The 17,039-nt window shown below is 36.1% G+C and overlaps 1 protein-coding gene across 1 annotated transcript in view; it reads left to right on the top strand.

Moving 5' to 3' along the window:
- Positions 1–16,981, top strand: part of LOC108732402 (synaptogenesis protein syg-2) — a 194,278-nt gene extending 177,297 nt beyond the window's left edge. Inside the window, exons 8-15 of the mRNA XM_025979419.1 lie at positions 2,383–2,527; positions 3,858–3,988; positions 5,139–5,295; positions 8,271–8,629; positions 9,684–9,921; positions 14,921–15,181; positions 15,845–15,993; positions 16,933–16,981. Of these exons, the coding sequence (XP_025835204.1) occupies positions 2,383–2,527; positions 3,858–3,988; positions 5,139–5,295; positions 8,271–8,629; positions 9,684–9,921; positions 14,921–15,181; positions 15,845–15,993; positions 16,933–16,965 (1,473 nt within the window). The 3' untranslated portion in view covers positions 16,966–16,981. The remainder of the gene's footprint in view (positions 1–2,382; positions 2,528–3,857; positions 3,989–5,138; positions 5,296–8,270; positions 8,630–9,683; positions 9,922–14,920; positions 15,182–15,844; positions 15,994–16,932) is intronic.
- The last annotated feature ends 58 nt before the right edge of the window (positions 16,982–17,039 follow it).

The raw sequence follows: 17,039 nt of genomic DNA, 5'->3' as shown, positions 1-17,039 counted from the left end.
ACTTTTCCTTTTTTTTTTTGTTTTATTCTCCTGTCCTGTCGTTCCCGTCTTTTTAAACGGGTCTCCTTTCCTCTTTTGTCTTCTGAAGGAATTCCTAACAAGGTCGTTCACATCGGTCAAAATTTTTACTTTAACAACGGTTGCTTTTGTTCGCGAATGTTTACTTTTTAATTGTTCCTCTCAATCTAAACGGGAACATATTATGCATCTACCTACGTGCGATTTCCTTGCTTAATTATACATTTACTTTCATATTTTCAAACCTTGAGTTAAAAATAACCAGAACAGCGTTTTATTTTTGTCTAAAACTGTACTACAGTTGTATTTTGTTATTATAGGAACTTGTTTGTATCCTACTACTAAAAAATATCCTATATGAATCCTGATCCCTTACTCAACCTTAAGTTGTAAGTTGTAAACCAAGGACTATATTTAGAATAATACTTATATTTTACCACACATCATCATTATAATTATAAGGTTGCCGGTCCTTAGACTGGTTGGATACGCATCTCTACTCTTCTTAAGTCATGTGACTTTTTTTATATCTTAACTTCTCCTTCTATGCTTAGTTAGCGTAGATTATGAAGGTCGCGTTCCCATTAATAACATTGTGTTTCAGTTTCCAACTTATGCTTACGTGTAGCAATTGTTCGTTGAGTAACAAATTCATACTCAAATACCTCTAAATTTACAATGTTAAAAGTGAAAGACGGAGGCAGCTCAGACCACTAACTTGAAAAGTGGAGGGGTGGACATAGCTTCCCCCCGATTGAGAAAAGATAAATGGCGTAAATGCTTGTCCATAAAGGTAGATAAACCTCAAAACACATAATTAAACATTAAGTTTGAGTGTTTAAATTATCTCTCATGTTTCTCTCCAATAATTACCAAGCGGTATGGCCTAGAGGTTTAGACCATTGCTTAGCATTCGGGAGGATGCCGGTTCGATCCCGGATACATCTGTCTTGGTCCAAATTTTTCTGTGATTTCCTTGGATCACTTAGACGAATGCTGGGCTAGTAATATTCCAAAGATAATCTTTCATTCTCTTCTGTTTTCATTTCGTCCGTCTCGTCTTTCTCACCCGAACCACCACCCACCCATTCCTACGATTCCTGAAAGCAGGCTGAAAGAGGGCCTTCCGGCCTACCTTCCGGCTTAGTCCCCTAAATCCCTCTGACTTAAGCTGAGGACGCATTGTTACCTCCATTATCACGTTTGTTTTTTCCTTCTCTATCCCCCTGATCTCCCACCCAAACCGGCACCCTCTCCCCAACATACGCATCAGATACAGATTTTAATCGGTGGTCCAAGAAGTGGTGAGTTTCGCCCTCTAATAACGTCTCCTTTCGTTCTCACTATACGTCCGTCGAAAGGTCTGACGGAAAACTAATAAATCTACGTCACCTTCAATACCGATACATCTTATTATTAAATTGAAATATCGAACAAGGATTTCCACTCTGTAGGCCAACAACTCTCCTGAATATTGCATTTTATTATTTAATGGGCACATAAATCTGGATGGGGCGCGGGCGCGCGCGCGTTCAAACAACGGTAGCTAAACGTTACTCCAAATGCTAATTCGGTTTGTCAGGTGTCTTGAGGAAGCGATATTTAATCATCTACTCTTGGATCCCGTCTTCGTTTCAGTTCCCCATTTTCATCGTCTTTGTCATCATGGATGATGTTAATGAACTGTTAGTTGGGCATAAATTATGCACTCTCAAAACAGAATATCAGGGTGGCCTAAAGAAAATGAATACTTTTTGATCTCACTTTCATCATCATAAGGTCATCAGTCCTAAGACTGGTTGGACACGTACCTCCACTCTTTCCTAAAACTAGAACGATCCATTTCCTTAACTATTTGCGAAGAGTAATCTAATCTAGGTCTGGTAATGTGTAGTGGGTAAAAATTGAGAATATTTCATATTAAATTTATTAATATTAATCCGATCTTTTAAATAATTGTAAATAATCCAAAACATTGTATCATCAGCTATCTCAGCTACATCGATTTTGGCTGCTTTCTTTCCATCTTCATTTATTAATATGATTTAAAGTGCCTAAAAACCCTTATCCTTACAAGTACTTATGTATTATATCCAAATCAAGGCAATGTATTGCCATCTTATAGATATTTGCTGCTAATGAAATATTTCAGACCTAGTTTGTCGGGACTGCCTATGGTATGTTAATGAGATAAGACCGAAATCCTGATCAGTGCTTCCATAAATTTCTGATCAACGTGATTATATGTTACATAAAAAAAATAATTTTATTGACTACTTAATGTATATATTTTCAATGGGATTAATATGCTGAGTAGATATTTTCTTTGGCACAGGGGTCTGCATATTTTTTCATTCTTTTTAGATTTCTGCTGATGGAAACGTGAGCATGTCGACTCTCATTTTCACGCCCACTAGACTGGACAATGGAAAATCCCTTACTTGCAGAGCCAGGAACCACTTAGTGCAAGGCGGCGTTGAAGAAGCCACTATAAAACTCAACGTTTTCTGTAAGTGTTTCTCTCGTCTGTTGTTTTTGTGTCTCACAGGCACCGTACTTCCCCTGCGGTCTCTCTTTATCACTGCACGATTCAAAGATTCTCGTTAACAACTGCTGCGCCGTTTTTTCTCTCCTTTTTCCTTTTTTTTTTTTGTTTTATTCTCCTGTCCTGTCGTTCCCGTCTTTTTAAACGGGTCTCCTTTCCTCTTTTGTCTTCTGAAGGAATTCCTAACAAGGTCGTTCACATCGGTCAAAATTTTTACTTTAACAACGGTTGCTTTTGTTCGCGAATGTTTACTTTTTAATTGTTCCTCTCAATCTAAACGGGAACATATTATGCATCTACCTACGTGCGATTTCCTTGCTTAATTATACATTTACTTTCATATTTTCAAACCTTGAGTTAAAAATAACCAGAACAGCGTTTTATTTTTGTCTAAAACTGTACTACAGTTGTATTTTGTTATTATAGAAACTTGTTTTTATCCTACTACTAAAAAATATCNTATCCTCATCATCCGCCTATAACACCACATTTCGAACGCTTCTAACCTTTTCTTTTCCGCCGCTCCCACTGTCCATGTTTTACACCCGTACAACGCCGTGCTCCAAACATACACCTTTAACAACCTTTTTCGAATTTCTAAATTAACGGTTCGCAAGCATAGAAGTGACTTCTTTTTATTAAAGGCGACACGACCCTGCGCTATCCTCTGCTTTATATCCCTACTACTGCTTCCATCCTCACTTATCTGACTTCCTAGGTATCTAAAATCAGCCACTTCTTCTAATTTTTCATCTCACTTTACATAACATAATTTTATAATGCTTACCAAATTAAAATATTTTCAAAATTATTACAAATTGAATCCGCTCTTGTCATAAAGGTCATACGATTTATTATTGACCAACCAGATAAAATCAATATGTTAAATGAGACAGACGATTATAATTTCGACATCAAAAAAGGGATAAATCATGAACTACGCAATAATATAGGGATGGAGTAAAAAGAGTGATTATAGACAAAGGGAGTGAAGGCACTCAAGGGATGACGAAGAAGAAAGAAATCACAGAAAATCAATACTGTTTTTTGGCTTTTCTTTCTCGTGCATTCATGCATAGGCCTACAAACCTATGTGAGTTCCACTTCTAAATTTTGGATCGTTCACGACATACCTACCTACCCTTATCGTCTAAAAAGAAAGTTTTATTTGAGAGAATGTTTTATTTGTTCTAAAGTAAATAAGGGCCATGATATTGAATTTATTTAATTAAGTAATTGGAGGACCAGTTACATGGCCCTTCTCAGTACAAAACCCATCCTTTTTTGGTTCCAGATATAGCCATAACTCATCTCAGTTTGGGACCGAAATTGAATCCTGATGATATTGAAGAGGGTGATGACGTCTATTTCGAGTGTAAAATTAACGCCAATCCTTGGGCCTATAAAGTTGTCTGGAAACATAACGTAAGTTTCTAATTTATTTTAGGTTAATTTACATATGTAGATTAAGTTTTTTATTGGGACCTTTTTGTTGGCAATTCTTTCAATTCTTAGTAATATTTATAACTATTCTTCCAACTTATTCGATTCTACTGTGCAATTTAAAATGCTGCTTTCAATTTTAAACACCTCACGTCGTGAATCATTTTTTAAACACCCCAGATAAAAATCTTCAGTCTCTCAGAGTCTCTGAAAGCGAGACTCGAGTCTCCGTCTCTCATCGAGGCTCTCTGATGTCGCTGAGAGAGACTGTCAAAAAAACTGTTTAGTGTCTCTGAACGAGAGACTCAAGTCGCTCATATAGAGATCCTCATTTCGTATCCAGTCTCTGAACGAGAGACTCCAATCAAGAAGTAGTGTCTGGATAAACATGGTTAAAATTTTTTATGTTCAACATATTTCAGAGATCCCAGAGTTTTCTACGAGAGACTCGAGTCTCTCAATTTTTCAGTTTTATTTATTCAGTCTCTCCTTGAGAGACTCCAACCTCTCAATTGACAATTTTATAGTTCGAATCTCTCATACAGACTGTGAGAGATCCATAAAAACACCTAGGCAAGAACTGAGAGACTGTGAGAGACGCTCTCAGAGACGCTGAAAGACTCTGAGAGACTGAAAATTTTTGTCTAGAGCAACTTATATATAAATGAACAACATCACTTGTGTGGCGAATAACACTTGAGCACATATTTCCACGAAAAACCCTATTGTATTTTGTTACTACTTTTATGACTTGTACTTTTCAGTAAGCCCTATTAACATTTCAGCTTCGCGTACTAACCGCATGCCCTCCGAAGTTAGCACCCTTTCCTAATTACAATTTGAAGACTTCTTTTTTTCATAATTTAGGCAGTTCCATCTGAATCTCTTCTCCCTTCAAGTTGTAATACTTTCGTCCCTCTAGTTGTTTAAATAAATTGTTATTGTTGTTATCGTTATTTCATTATCTAGTTGTATTTTCTCACTCCGAATACCGAACACGAGAGGCTAAACTTGTAGCCGTTTTATAATTTTCTTTATTATGCAATTGCATGCGTCGAACAAAGCTTTCTTTGTAATTAAAGTCGTTCCTGTCCACTAATTCGTCGCTACAAAATAGATTATGTTGTTACAGGGGGTTGTAATGCAGCACAACCAGAAGGGTGTCATTATGAGCGACACTAATTTAGCTTTACAAGCGATTACAAGACACCAAGCAGGAAATTATTCTTGCACGGCATCAAATGTTGAGGGCGACGGCGAAAGCAACGTGGTCGATTTAAAAGTTATGTGTAAGTTGAAATTTTCTTTAAACTATAATATTTATTATTACCTACTCCCTCTACCTTTAAAAGTGGAAAAGTTTTAATTTTTTTTTCGTTTATTTGTTTTCAATTTTCAATCTAATTTTCAATTTCTTACTGACCTGTATTTTTTAGCATCGTACTACAGATGGCGTTTACCGCGTCATTTGTGGTATTTTCTAAAACGCGCTGTTAAGACACCAGGTAAAAGTTGGTCTGTGTTCTGTCGGGCTGCCTGCGACGCGCTGATGAGATCCAAAAAGATCGAAATCGCAATCCGCGTCTTCGAATTATTTTATTCTATTATGCTTCTATTTATATTTATTTTTAGCATACTCTATGTCTATACCAATATATGTACATAAGTCGGTAAAAATGTGTGAACAAATGAAATTTTTCCTATCGAAAAGAAAATATCAATTAAATTTTCATTTCGTTGATTTCTTTTCAATTTTCCATTTGATTTTCCAGTTGCCCTTGCTGTAGGTATTCGATACACCGTTAAAAAATGAAATTGTCGTTTTGCGTGAAATTTATTCAGAAAAAAAAAAACGAAAGAAATAAAACGAATTCGTTTCAAAGAAAAATTCGGATTCGGTGTGCGAACTCCATCCCCTGACAGAATACATCGAGAATTGTTTGCTGAGACGAGTGAGCCGTCTTGTAGCAACGTGTCGCGTTTTATTACACCCTCCGTAAATAAACCGATACGTCGAATAAAGTGAAAAGGGTCCGAATATGGTGAAGAGCATATGAGAAGATCAGGGAGATGTCAGGTGAAGTTGGTTTCGCCCAGGGGGCACAGGCCCAGTTGATCGCATTCTAATTTTCTCTTGCCGTCCCTTCCTTAGGGAAACGACCACGGCGACGTGTACGTATATAACGATATAAATAACCTCAACCCTCAAGACTTTATATCCGTTATGTTAAAAACCAATCTAAATCATCTACCCTTCGGAATCTGTTCGAGTTTTCAGTTACCATCGACAAGAATACGGAAGAAATGTAATTCAAAATTCTATTTTGTAATACGTACTTACCTAAAACTTTTGCAATTTAAATAAATAAAAATAAAAGAAAAATGTTGGTAGGTACGGTAGAGCTACTACAAAAATTGTAGACGAAAACTTTAAAATTGAGAATTTAAGTTAGATTCCTGACTGTTACTATTAAATTATATAGTTTTTTCCAGGGTGACGGTCAAATAATTACGCAACTGTATGTTTTTTGTAACGTTTCGATTTATTCAACCATCTTTTGAAGACTTTTGAGGTGTTACTGCTTGTACGCAGATATTAACTTAACACTTTAAAGTCTGAAGATGGTTGAATAAACCGAAACGTTACAAAAACAAAGTTTTGTAATTATTTGACATAATTTAAAATTGGGGTTTGTAAATCACAGAAAAGCGCAGAATCGAGTCGTTTTAACAGAAGAAAAGTCACTTCTGTATTCGTGAACTCGTAAATAGCGAAGCATTGCTCATCCAAATTTGAAAATTGGCGAAATGAAATCAGAAATAACGAGTAATTTCCTCCGCTTTCGCAAAAACACATTTTCATCAAAACATGTGTCATCTTACAACACCCTACCGCACATAGTTAAATTGGTTTTAAATCCAGTGGTGGATTTTGAGTATTCGGTGCTACATGTAAGTATTATCTATTGGAATACGTTTTTTCGTAAAAAGTAATCATTCCTACTCGATTACTTGGAAACCCTTCTCGCCGATATTGTTATCAGACAATACAATAAATAATGCAATATTAACTCCTTGGTAGATGCTAAAACTGCTATATCATCTGAAAATGTAAGCGTATATATCTATCCCTACAGTTGTACTGTCTTTAATGATGCTGATCGCGTCTATGCATCCCTGTCTGACTCCCTTCCTAATATTTACTTCTCTACGTTGCAGCCTCAGTTGTATAACAGCCAGTTGGTCTTTACACAAACTAAGTATCACTTTTCTATCTTTGTAACTCATCCCTACATTTTTAAAAATATTTAACATCTTGTCCTATACCGAATTATATTGGTTTAAATATATATTGGAGTTACCCCGTAGATACACCACTGATTTGAAGTAAAATTACTTTTGCCATGCTCTTATAAAACTACCTTTAGGATTGCTTTTACCATATATTCCCCAGATAAAAATATTCAGTCTTTCAAAGTCTCTGAAAGCGAGACTCGAGTCTCCGTCTCTCATCGAGTCTCTCTGGTGTCGCTGAGAGAGACTATCGAGAGACTGTTAAAAAAACTGTTTAGCCTGAGAATTTCTCTATATAAGTGGTGTCTCGATAGACATGGTTAAAATTCTCTAAGTTCAACATATTTCAGAGATCCCAGTCTTTCTACGAGAAACTCGAGTCTCTCAATTTTTTTTTCAGTCATTCTGTGAGAGACTCGAATCTCTGAATTAACAATTTTATCGTTCGAGTCTCTCACACAGAGACTGTGAGAGATCCATAAAAACACCTAGGCAATAACTGAGAGACTATGAGAGATGCTCTCAGAGACGCTGAAAGACTCTGAGAGACTGAAAATTTTTTTCTAGGGTTGCGTGACTTTAATCAAATATGAACTGTATATAAATGGTGTAACAGAATAAGTTTTTGGATATCAGACATCTGCAGTGCGTTTTGTATTTATTATGGAAACCGGTCATGATTCGGAAGATACCGAATGCCGAAAGCGAAACGTCTGCTTTAAGACAATGAAACGGCAAAACAACTCAACAATTCAACGTATTATATCTGATATCGTCCTTGAGAAGTTGTTTTTAAATATATTTTTCAACCAAGACTATTATTTTCTTACTACATTCAGCAGCCAAGAGAGAAAAGCAATTAAAGTTCGAAATTGATTGAATATCCGGAAAGGCCCTTTGGCCATTTTCTTCCTCGCGGTTGCCGTTGCGTCACAAAGGTGTCACTCATCGAACACCTCCTTTATTCCAGACAAACCGATATGTCGAGCGGGCTTGAAGAGGGTCTACGGCGTTGCCCGACACGAAAACGCCGAGATATTTTGCGAAGTGGAATCGTATCCGCCTCCGGAGAAATTCAGATGGTCCTTCAATAACACCTCGGAAGCAATCGATGTTCCTAGGACGCGATATCGTTCCAATGAACAACAAGGATCTTCAACATTGACATACACACCCGTCTCTGAAATGGACTACGGCACGGTAATGTGTTGGGCCAGTAATCTTGCCGGTAAGCAAGAGGATCCTTGCGTCTTTCACGTCATAGCCGCCGGAAAACCAGACCCGCCTATCAACTGTACCATCTTCAACCAGACATCCGAATCTCTACAAGTGAGTCATTGCTTTCTACTATTTTTTAACTTCTAAAAATAAGATGTAAACATCTCGAACTTTGCAGTATTAATTTGAAATCATTTTTTTGACGTGACAACGTCTTATAATTCGATGGAGCCGGCTGCACGCACGAAAAAACATGACTCATGCGGCGTTACCTCGCTCTGACGCGTTCCATTTAAGGCTTGAAGTGCAAGCGAGAGCGCGGAACGAGCGACAAAGAGGCACAATCGGCCTCCGCGTTCGGCAGCGTTCGACATCTGTCTCTCTCCTACTTGAGTGAGCGATGCGTCCGCGTGGACAGCTGCTATACAATAATACATTTCCATTTACCTCCTTCTCTATATCCATACAAAATATCTATCAAACAAATAAAATTAAAATTTTCTTTTGAAAAATGAAACCATTCCATCAGTATTTTCTTATGACGTTGTCGTGTTCAACTATCGTCAGTAAACCGACTTTACCGACAACCGATTTTTTTTCGATTTTTAATTTACCCCCTACAAACTACCTCAAATTAATGAGAGAAAAATGGTTGCTGTTGTCACACCCCCTTAATAAAAATCAACGGATCGTTAACCTTGTAGGTCGGTTTGTCGTGGTTGCTGTTGTTACCTCTCGTAGTTTAGTGGTCAGAGCGTTGGTGCGTAAAGCCAAAGGTCCCGGGTTCGATTCCCGGCGGGGGGTGTGGCAACAGCAACAATTTTTCCTTCATTAATATGGGATTAGTTTGTAATGGGTAAATCAAAAATCGAGAAAAAATGATTTCAAATTAATATTGCATATTAATCCACTATTAAGTAACTAACAATGTCATAGGATTTCATATATTTCGAACTTTTCCGTTTTCGGACAGCAATTTCAGTTGCCTAAATATCTCGCAATAAATAAAATATTTTAACCAATTAAACGTCAGACTTGATAATAATTAAAGCTAAAACAATTTATCATGTCCATTTTTCTGTGTAAAAGATGCAATTTTCGGATTCGTTTGGTTGTTTAGTGAACCTGAACTTTCAAGCATTTGAGAAAACTTAATTTCCTGCAGGTTGATTGTATTGATGGTTTTGATGGGGGACAGCCACAATTCTTTCTGCTGGAAGTTTACGAATCTTCGTTTAACAGCTTACTGAAAAACATTTCGGAGAAGTTCCCCGCTTTTAATGTCGATGGCTTAGAACCCGGAAAAATTTTGAAACTCAGGGTCTACGCTGCCAATTCGAAAGGGAGCAGCGAAAAGATCGAACTGGAAGGATTCACGCTGAAAATTGCCGAAAAACAAACCGGTAAGTTTTTTTTGACATACTTTTCACACAACTTCAAATATTTTCAAATTTCAAATCATAAGTAATATGAGTACAAAGTTACTTTCGTTTTCCCTATTAATACGAAAATATGGATCATTTAATATTGTTTATTTGTCTATTAACTGCCTCATAAATAGTTAAGGATATGGATTGTTCTAATTTTAGTTTTTAATTGTAATAGTGTACTTTTAAAGATAAATTCTGGGCGCTTTAGCGTTTCCATTATTAATTCGTTAAACACAGATCTTACTTTCACAATGAATTTTATTTAAATTTCAAGAATAATTTAATAATAATCGCAATTATTAAATATTCATTCAATCGTTGTTATAATTATATATATGTAGGTTATATATATAGCTATATTGATTTCAGTAAAGTGCCTCCTTAAAAGTTCTTAATTTGTCATACTACAAGTTTAGATGATGTACTTTAAAATTGTGCTTAAAAGCTCTTTAAAGTTTGTTAAAGAATTTCCTCTGGAAACGCTAACTCAGATGTATTTATGTGATGTGTAGTATCAAACTAATCTTATTATACGACAGAGTAATCTGATAAATAATAAAGGAACTTAGATGATGTCAGGTTAATTTCTAAGTACTTAATAATAACATTGAAGATACATAAATTACTTTTTAATGGTTAATTCCTAGTTACTCTGTTAAAAATGTAACAGTAAGTAATGAAATTAATTATCGTCGATTATTTGTTGTTGTTGTTGATGATGGTATTGTGGTGTCTGGTCGGTGCATTAAGTACAAACAGCAATAATTTTTGATTAAGCACGCTTCGCTTTCGAAGTGTTTAAATAAATGAACTAAATGTTCTTAAGTGATAAAAGGTACTGCGGAAATTTATGCATAACGGGAAAATCTCCCAGGAAATTCTCTCAACAAACAAATTAAAAATAGCTTGCAAAATACCAATTTGGATAAATAATGCTTAAAACGGTGCCTAGTTTCGATCCATTACTATTTTTCTTAAACATTTTTACGTATTGAAAGTAAAGACAAAAGCCTATCAGATTCTAGTACTTCATGTAGGGAAGTGCGACATTGCAACGTTTTATTTAATAAGCTAATATGTAGTACATGAAACAGTTGCTGCATCCTTATCATTTGCAACGAGTGCATGCTTTACAGGAAATGGATTTGTGTACAGAGCCGGTTTCGGATTGTAACTTGTAATTTTCGTACAAATTTTTTGTCGCTTGACTATACTGATGTACTTATCATGAGTTTCTCTATTGCATCCAATTAACACTCTCCAAAGATTTCCACCTATTTTAGACACACCGTGTTTAGTACTCGCTGTAGGCTATAATTTGAACGAAAGTTGTAGGTAAATATATACGTATATAGTATATATAGTGTGCAAGTATATAAAATTTCATTTAGCAGTTTAAAAGAAATAGCAACGACTGGAAACGTCAAAAAACATATTGATTGCAGCTATCTCCTCTGATAATACAATATTCTTGAACTAAATAGTTCAATTAAATGGTCGAATTGTGCTTAAGGCTTTCGATATCAGAACATTCGAGGGTTAAAAACAGAAAGTAAGGTTTGCCGGGTACGGTTTAGAATGATCTATGTAAACGGACAAGGTGGAATCTGTTTCCTTAATAGAACGGGAAATTCGTTAAAGACGCTTAAGCCGCTGGTCACTATTTACTTACCAGAGAACTAGGGTGTCGAATCCGAAGGACTGAACAAACAGCCGTTGGTCCTCCGTTTGATGTTTCATTTATTAAGGGATGTGTTCGACCAACTCAAAGCGGTTCTCTCATGGTTATCGGTACAAGGGAATATTATTAGGCAATTCGAATTTAAACAGGTCTGTAACTATCCTGTATCTCTACTGTTTAAACAAACAGACAAATTGAAGATAAAAGTCGCAAGCAATTGTTCATACAGAATATAAAGTGTGTTTTAACAAATCACAAAAATACTAGGGTCAATTGAAAAGTCCCCGGCCTGACACATAGATGGCGGCACCAGAACTAAATCCATATGATTTTCAGTTAGTCCTAACCTTCAAAAGACGCGTCTATAAATTTGACGGCTGTCGGATCATTAGTTTGTGAATTATAGCATTTTTAGTGAAGCAACTTTTGTTATTGTGAAAAAAATGGATAAAAAGGAATTTCGCGTGTTGATAAAATATTGCTTTTTGAAGGGAAAAAATACAGTTGAAGCAAAAACTTGGCTTGATAACGAATTTCCGGACACTGCCCCAGGAAAATCAACCATCAAGGATTGGTATGCTAAGTTTAGACGTGGTGAAATGAGCACCGAAGACGGTGAACGCAGTGGACGCCCAAAAGAGGCTGTTACGGACGAAAACATTAAAAAAATCCACAAAATGATTTTGAATGACCGTAAATTGAAATTGAATGAAATAGCAGACACTCTACAGATATCAACGGAACGTATACATCACATCATTCACGAATATTTGGGTATGAGAAAGCTCTGTGCAAAGTGGGTGCCGCGCGAGCTCACTTTTGACCAAAAACAACGACGAGTTGATGATTCAGAGCAGTGTTTGAAGATGATCACGCGTAATAAACCCGAGTTTTTGCGTCGATATGTGACAATGGATGAAACATGGCTCCATCATTTCACTCCGAAGTCCAATCGACAGTCATCGGAGTGGACTGCACACGATGAACCCGCTCCAAAGCGTGCAAAAACGCAACAGTCGGCTGGCAAGGTTATGGCGTCTGTATTTTGGGATGCGCGTGGAATAATTTTCATTGACTACCTTGAAAAAGGAAGGACCATCAACAGCGACTATTACATAGCGTTATTGGACCGTTTGAAGGACGAAATCGCCGAGAAACGACCGCATTTGCAGAAAAAGAAAGTCCTGCTTCACCAAGACAATGCACCGTCTCACAAGTCAGTGAAAACGATGGCAAAAATTCATGAATTGGGCTTCGAATTGCTTCCGCATCCACCGTATTCTCCAGATCTGGCCCCCAGCGACTACTTCCTGTTCTCAGATCTCAAAAGAATGCTCGTTGGGAAAAAATTTTCGTCGAATGAAGAGGTGATCGCCGAAACTGAGGCCTATTTTGAAGCAAAGGACAAATCGTACTACAAAAATGGTATCGAAAAGTTGGAGGATCGCTATAATCAGTGTATCACCCTTGAAGGGAATTATGTTGAATAGAAAAAACGAATTTTGCAAAAAAATTGTGTTTTACTATTTTAGGCCGGGGACTTTTCAATTGACCTGTTATTTCCTTTACAAACTGTACTCTTCGAAGTCTAAAAAATTCATTGTAAACTCCTCTAAATTAGTGATAACGTGTTCTTCTCAGAACGTTTAAACTGTAGATGAACGGGATAGTGACGCTGCAAAACCACTACAGTTAATCGTTCATGTCTTCGTTCTGAAGGGCTCTCCATTGAATACCACCCTCACCAACACCCAAAAGCACATTAAGTCCCGTTCAAAAAGTCGTTTAAACACTATAGCAATGAAATTTTAATTCTTGGTTAGCGGATTTTCAACGAAAGGGTTGAGTTGAAACGAGCACAAGAACTACATGGAAATAACAAATAATTGAGTATAATAATTAATAAATAATGTCGCAAGGTAAATTGTTACTTTCAGTTTTTCGTTAATTATTTATTTTAATTACCTGATTATAATGTGTTTTTATTATTTTGTCGTGACTGGACGAAAGGTATTAAAATGATAAGAAAAGCGAGATTGGAAAACAATAACAACTTTATTATATGGTAAAGTGAAATAGATATGAAGTTCAAAAAGATACAAATTACAAATGCATTTAGAGTTAGTTGTCAAGTAATTTAGGTAGATAACATCACAAATGAAAATTGAACAAAAATGTTTATAAAGAAAGGATTTTCCTTTCAATGCAGATCAATACACCTTAAAAGTTAACAAAACAACGTTGATAGGAGCGTTACAATCATTTTGACCAGGAGGTAGTGCCACCAACGCTAAGGGTAGAATCTTTTCGTTAACGCGTTTCCAAGTCAAATAGACCATCGATCCCCGTTCACACGCTAAACTTATTGATGAATCAGTTAATATTTGTACATAGTTCAACATGGATCATTGAGTGGTTCTAGAAGTGTCTTTAATTTAACTGATTTAGTGAAAACTAACTACGTTAGAAACCTTCTTTGTCTTTTTCGATGACTTCGTAAAGGTCTATAATTTTCAAACTAACCAAAACTAACGAACTTGCGTTAATTTCTGCTTGTACATTGATAATTCTTTGAAAAAGTTCTTTCCGCTTATTGTTTCGTTGCTGCAGAATGCAAGTAAATGAACTCGATATCTGTTTTATGAATTTTGCAAAAATTGTAACCTTATAACTATGAAATATTAAATTAATTTTGAAATATGTTTTAAACTCTAAAATAGTTTTTGAGTTTCCTTAGAACCCCACTGCGTGACAATAACACAAATTAGGAAAAACGACCTATCCTAATAAAATCATAAGTACCAATTTTCGTTAGGTAGGTTTTCATTATAATTACCAACTTATTATTGCTGGTGTTGGCTTTTCTTTTTTCTTTGGTAGAATTACTAGGCATTATCGGGTACACGGTGTCATTATCTGGTACTCGACCGGATCCTAAAAAAAAATGAGTAATGGAGCAATGGATCTAAATCGGGTACCCGGCCCATCTCTAGTTTAAATTAAATTTTTTTATCTTTTGTAATTTTCTTAAACGCTTCGAGCATTTTAGTGCTAATAAGTAATAACAATTTTAAGGCGTAGTCTATCAGCAAGAGCGTATGATATGATAGATAATAAACTGTAGATCATAAAGCTGAAAGGATTCGGCCGTTTCGTTTACGATAGGACTTGTCAAGGGCTTGCATAAACTAGAAGGAAATCTCTTCTTCATATTATTGAAAAAAATACCTCGAATCCATAAAAATAACGATAAAACTGAAGGTTTACGTAAATCCTCGTTCCTTTTTTCAGTTTTATCACTCGGAGCCAGGGATCAGTTCGAGATCGCTCCCATACTGGGGGTGTTAGTAGGGGTGGTGACGGCTCTTCTGCTCGTATCGGTGTTGATTGTAGCCGCCTTAAAAATTCGATCTACTCGGAACAGCGGCTCACACGCACTAAGGCCCGGATTTTTGGCCGTCAAAGAAAAAGCTACTCTACCCTTGAGATCCGAATCCGAAGATTTGTTTGAAAAGGATGATAAGAACCCTGACATCATACCTGCTAACAAAGGTTTGTCACAAGTAATCGTTTCTCCAATTTTTCCACTGCCATTTCTTATTCGCATATTTACTCTTTTCGATATGAAAAATCAAAGTATCTATCTATCTTTCTATTTTGTTTCTTCTATTCGTATATTTGGTTACTATTTACATCACAATCATTAAATTTACTTGTTATTTTTCTTTTGAAATGGTCATTCTGAGTCTATTAAAAATTATAACAATTACACAGAAATTAATACCCAAATTTGATTTTGAGTTTATTTTTAATTGTGAGACCAATTTAAAAAATAAAATCGGTCATGAACTGATCGAACGCTAACGAGTGCCGTTTATTACTAATCATTACGTACAATTGACTTGTCAACGTATCAGCTGTTTGCGAAGGTCACGAATAGGTATCTGTGTTTCTTCGAAAGACGATAAAATAACGCGATAACTTTCCTCAATCATTGAGACTTTTTATATCCTCTACGCTGTGGTGGTATGACGAGATGCACTCTACAGTACCTCCAGATGTTATCCTTTAAATATTCCGAAATACTAGTCAGACATATTGTATTCACGTATGTGCCAAGTATCTGTGTAGTTGACTGTTATATCCCGATCGTACCTACATACCTGTTGGAAGTTATTTGACGCGTTTAATGCCCGGTTGTTTCCTGTCGAATAGACTCGGACTATCAACTGGGGTCAGCTGCACAAACTCCTGGACTGAATAATTCAACGGCGTCCGCTAACTATCAAATGCCGCAGAGTCAACACATTACACCCATATCGGAAGCTTACCTAGCCAGGGACCAAACCTACTCGCCACAAGCGGTACGTAATTTACTGTGTTTACTTTTGAAATGCCCATCTTTGTTTTGTGCTGCATTCACTGAAACGTGCCCTGAAGTATTTATTAAGAGCCTCGGACACGCTATATCGCGATCGATCTCATTAATTTTAATGGTCGCAAGTCGATATGATACTACGGAATGGACGGTGGGACACAGCGCGGCGCCCGTCACCGTCTTCACCCTAAATTCTGTCCAGTCAGAAAATTTCCCGGATGCTGCAATTTCTCCTTTAATTGTTCGAAAGAAAAAGATGAAATAAATATAAAGGAGACTGTGGCGTATTGATAAACAAAAAGAAAGGTCTTACCCCAACTAACCACAACAGTTTAAAAAAACGACTCGGACACGTGTTTCGCTCACTATTGTGGTTAGCTGGGGTAAGAACATTCTTTTTGTCTAAAGACACCTTTCTTTTTGTTCAAAGAGATCTAATACAAAAAAATAATTTGGCGCAAAAAAGAAAGACATTTTTCTTTCATTAGTTAGTATTTAAGGAAATTTAAAAAGTGCAAGTAACTTTTAAAAAAACAAAGATACAAAGAACATCTACTCCAACTGTACCCGAAATAAAAATGTTCAGTCTCTCAGAGTCTCTGAAAGCGAGACTCGAGTCTCTCTGGAGTCGCTGAGAGAGACTGTCGAGAGACTTACAAAAGCTGTTTAGCGACTTAAATTATCAAATTTGAATTAATTTCCCACAAAGTCAATAAAAGAAGAAGAAAAACAATTTCCGAAATTTGGTAATATCCCAATTTTATTATTTTATCTTACCTGTAAAATCCCTAAATTTAAACTACTAATTAATTAGAAAAAGAACAAGTCATTTTCATTTGCTCATGGGGTTTGCACATCCACGTTATTTTATTTTTTTTTTGCATCATTTTTTGGTTTTCTAACGTCTACAACTTTTTTATTTTAGGGGCGTTACACACCATTTCGGGATGTTTTCTAATTACATATTTTATTTTGTAAGTTTTTTTATTTTTTTTTTTGCTTGCTATGTCATTCATATAATTTTCTGAAAAA

The sequence above is a fragment of the Agrilus planipennis genome, unplaced genomic scaffold (assembly GCF_000699045.2).
Source record: "Agrilus planipennis isolate EAB-ADULT unplaced genomic scaffold, Apla_2.0 scaffold73, whole genome shotgun sequence".
Lineage (NCBI taxonomy): Eukaryota > Metazoa > Arthropoda > Insecta > Coleoptera > Buprestidae > Agrilus > Agrilus planipennis.
This window is presented reverse-complemented; position numbering and strand designations above follow the sequence as displayed.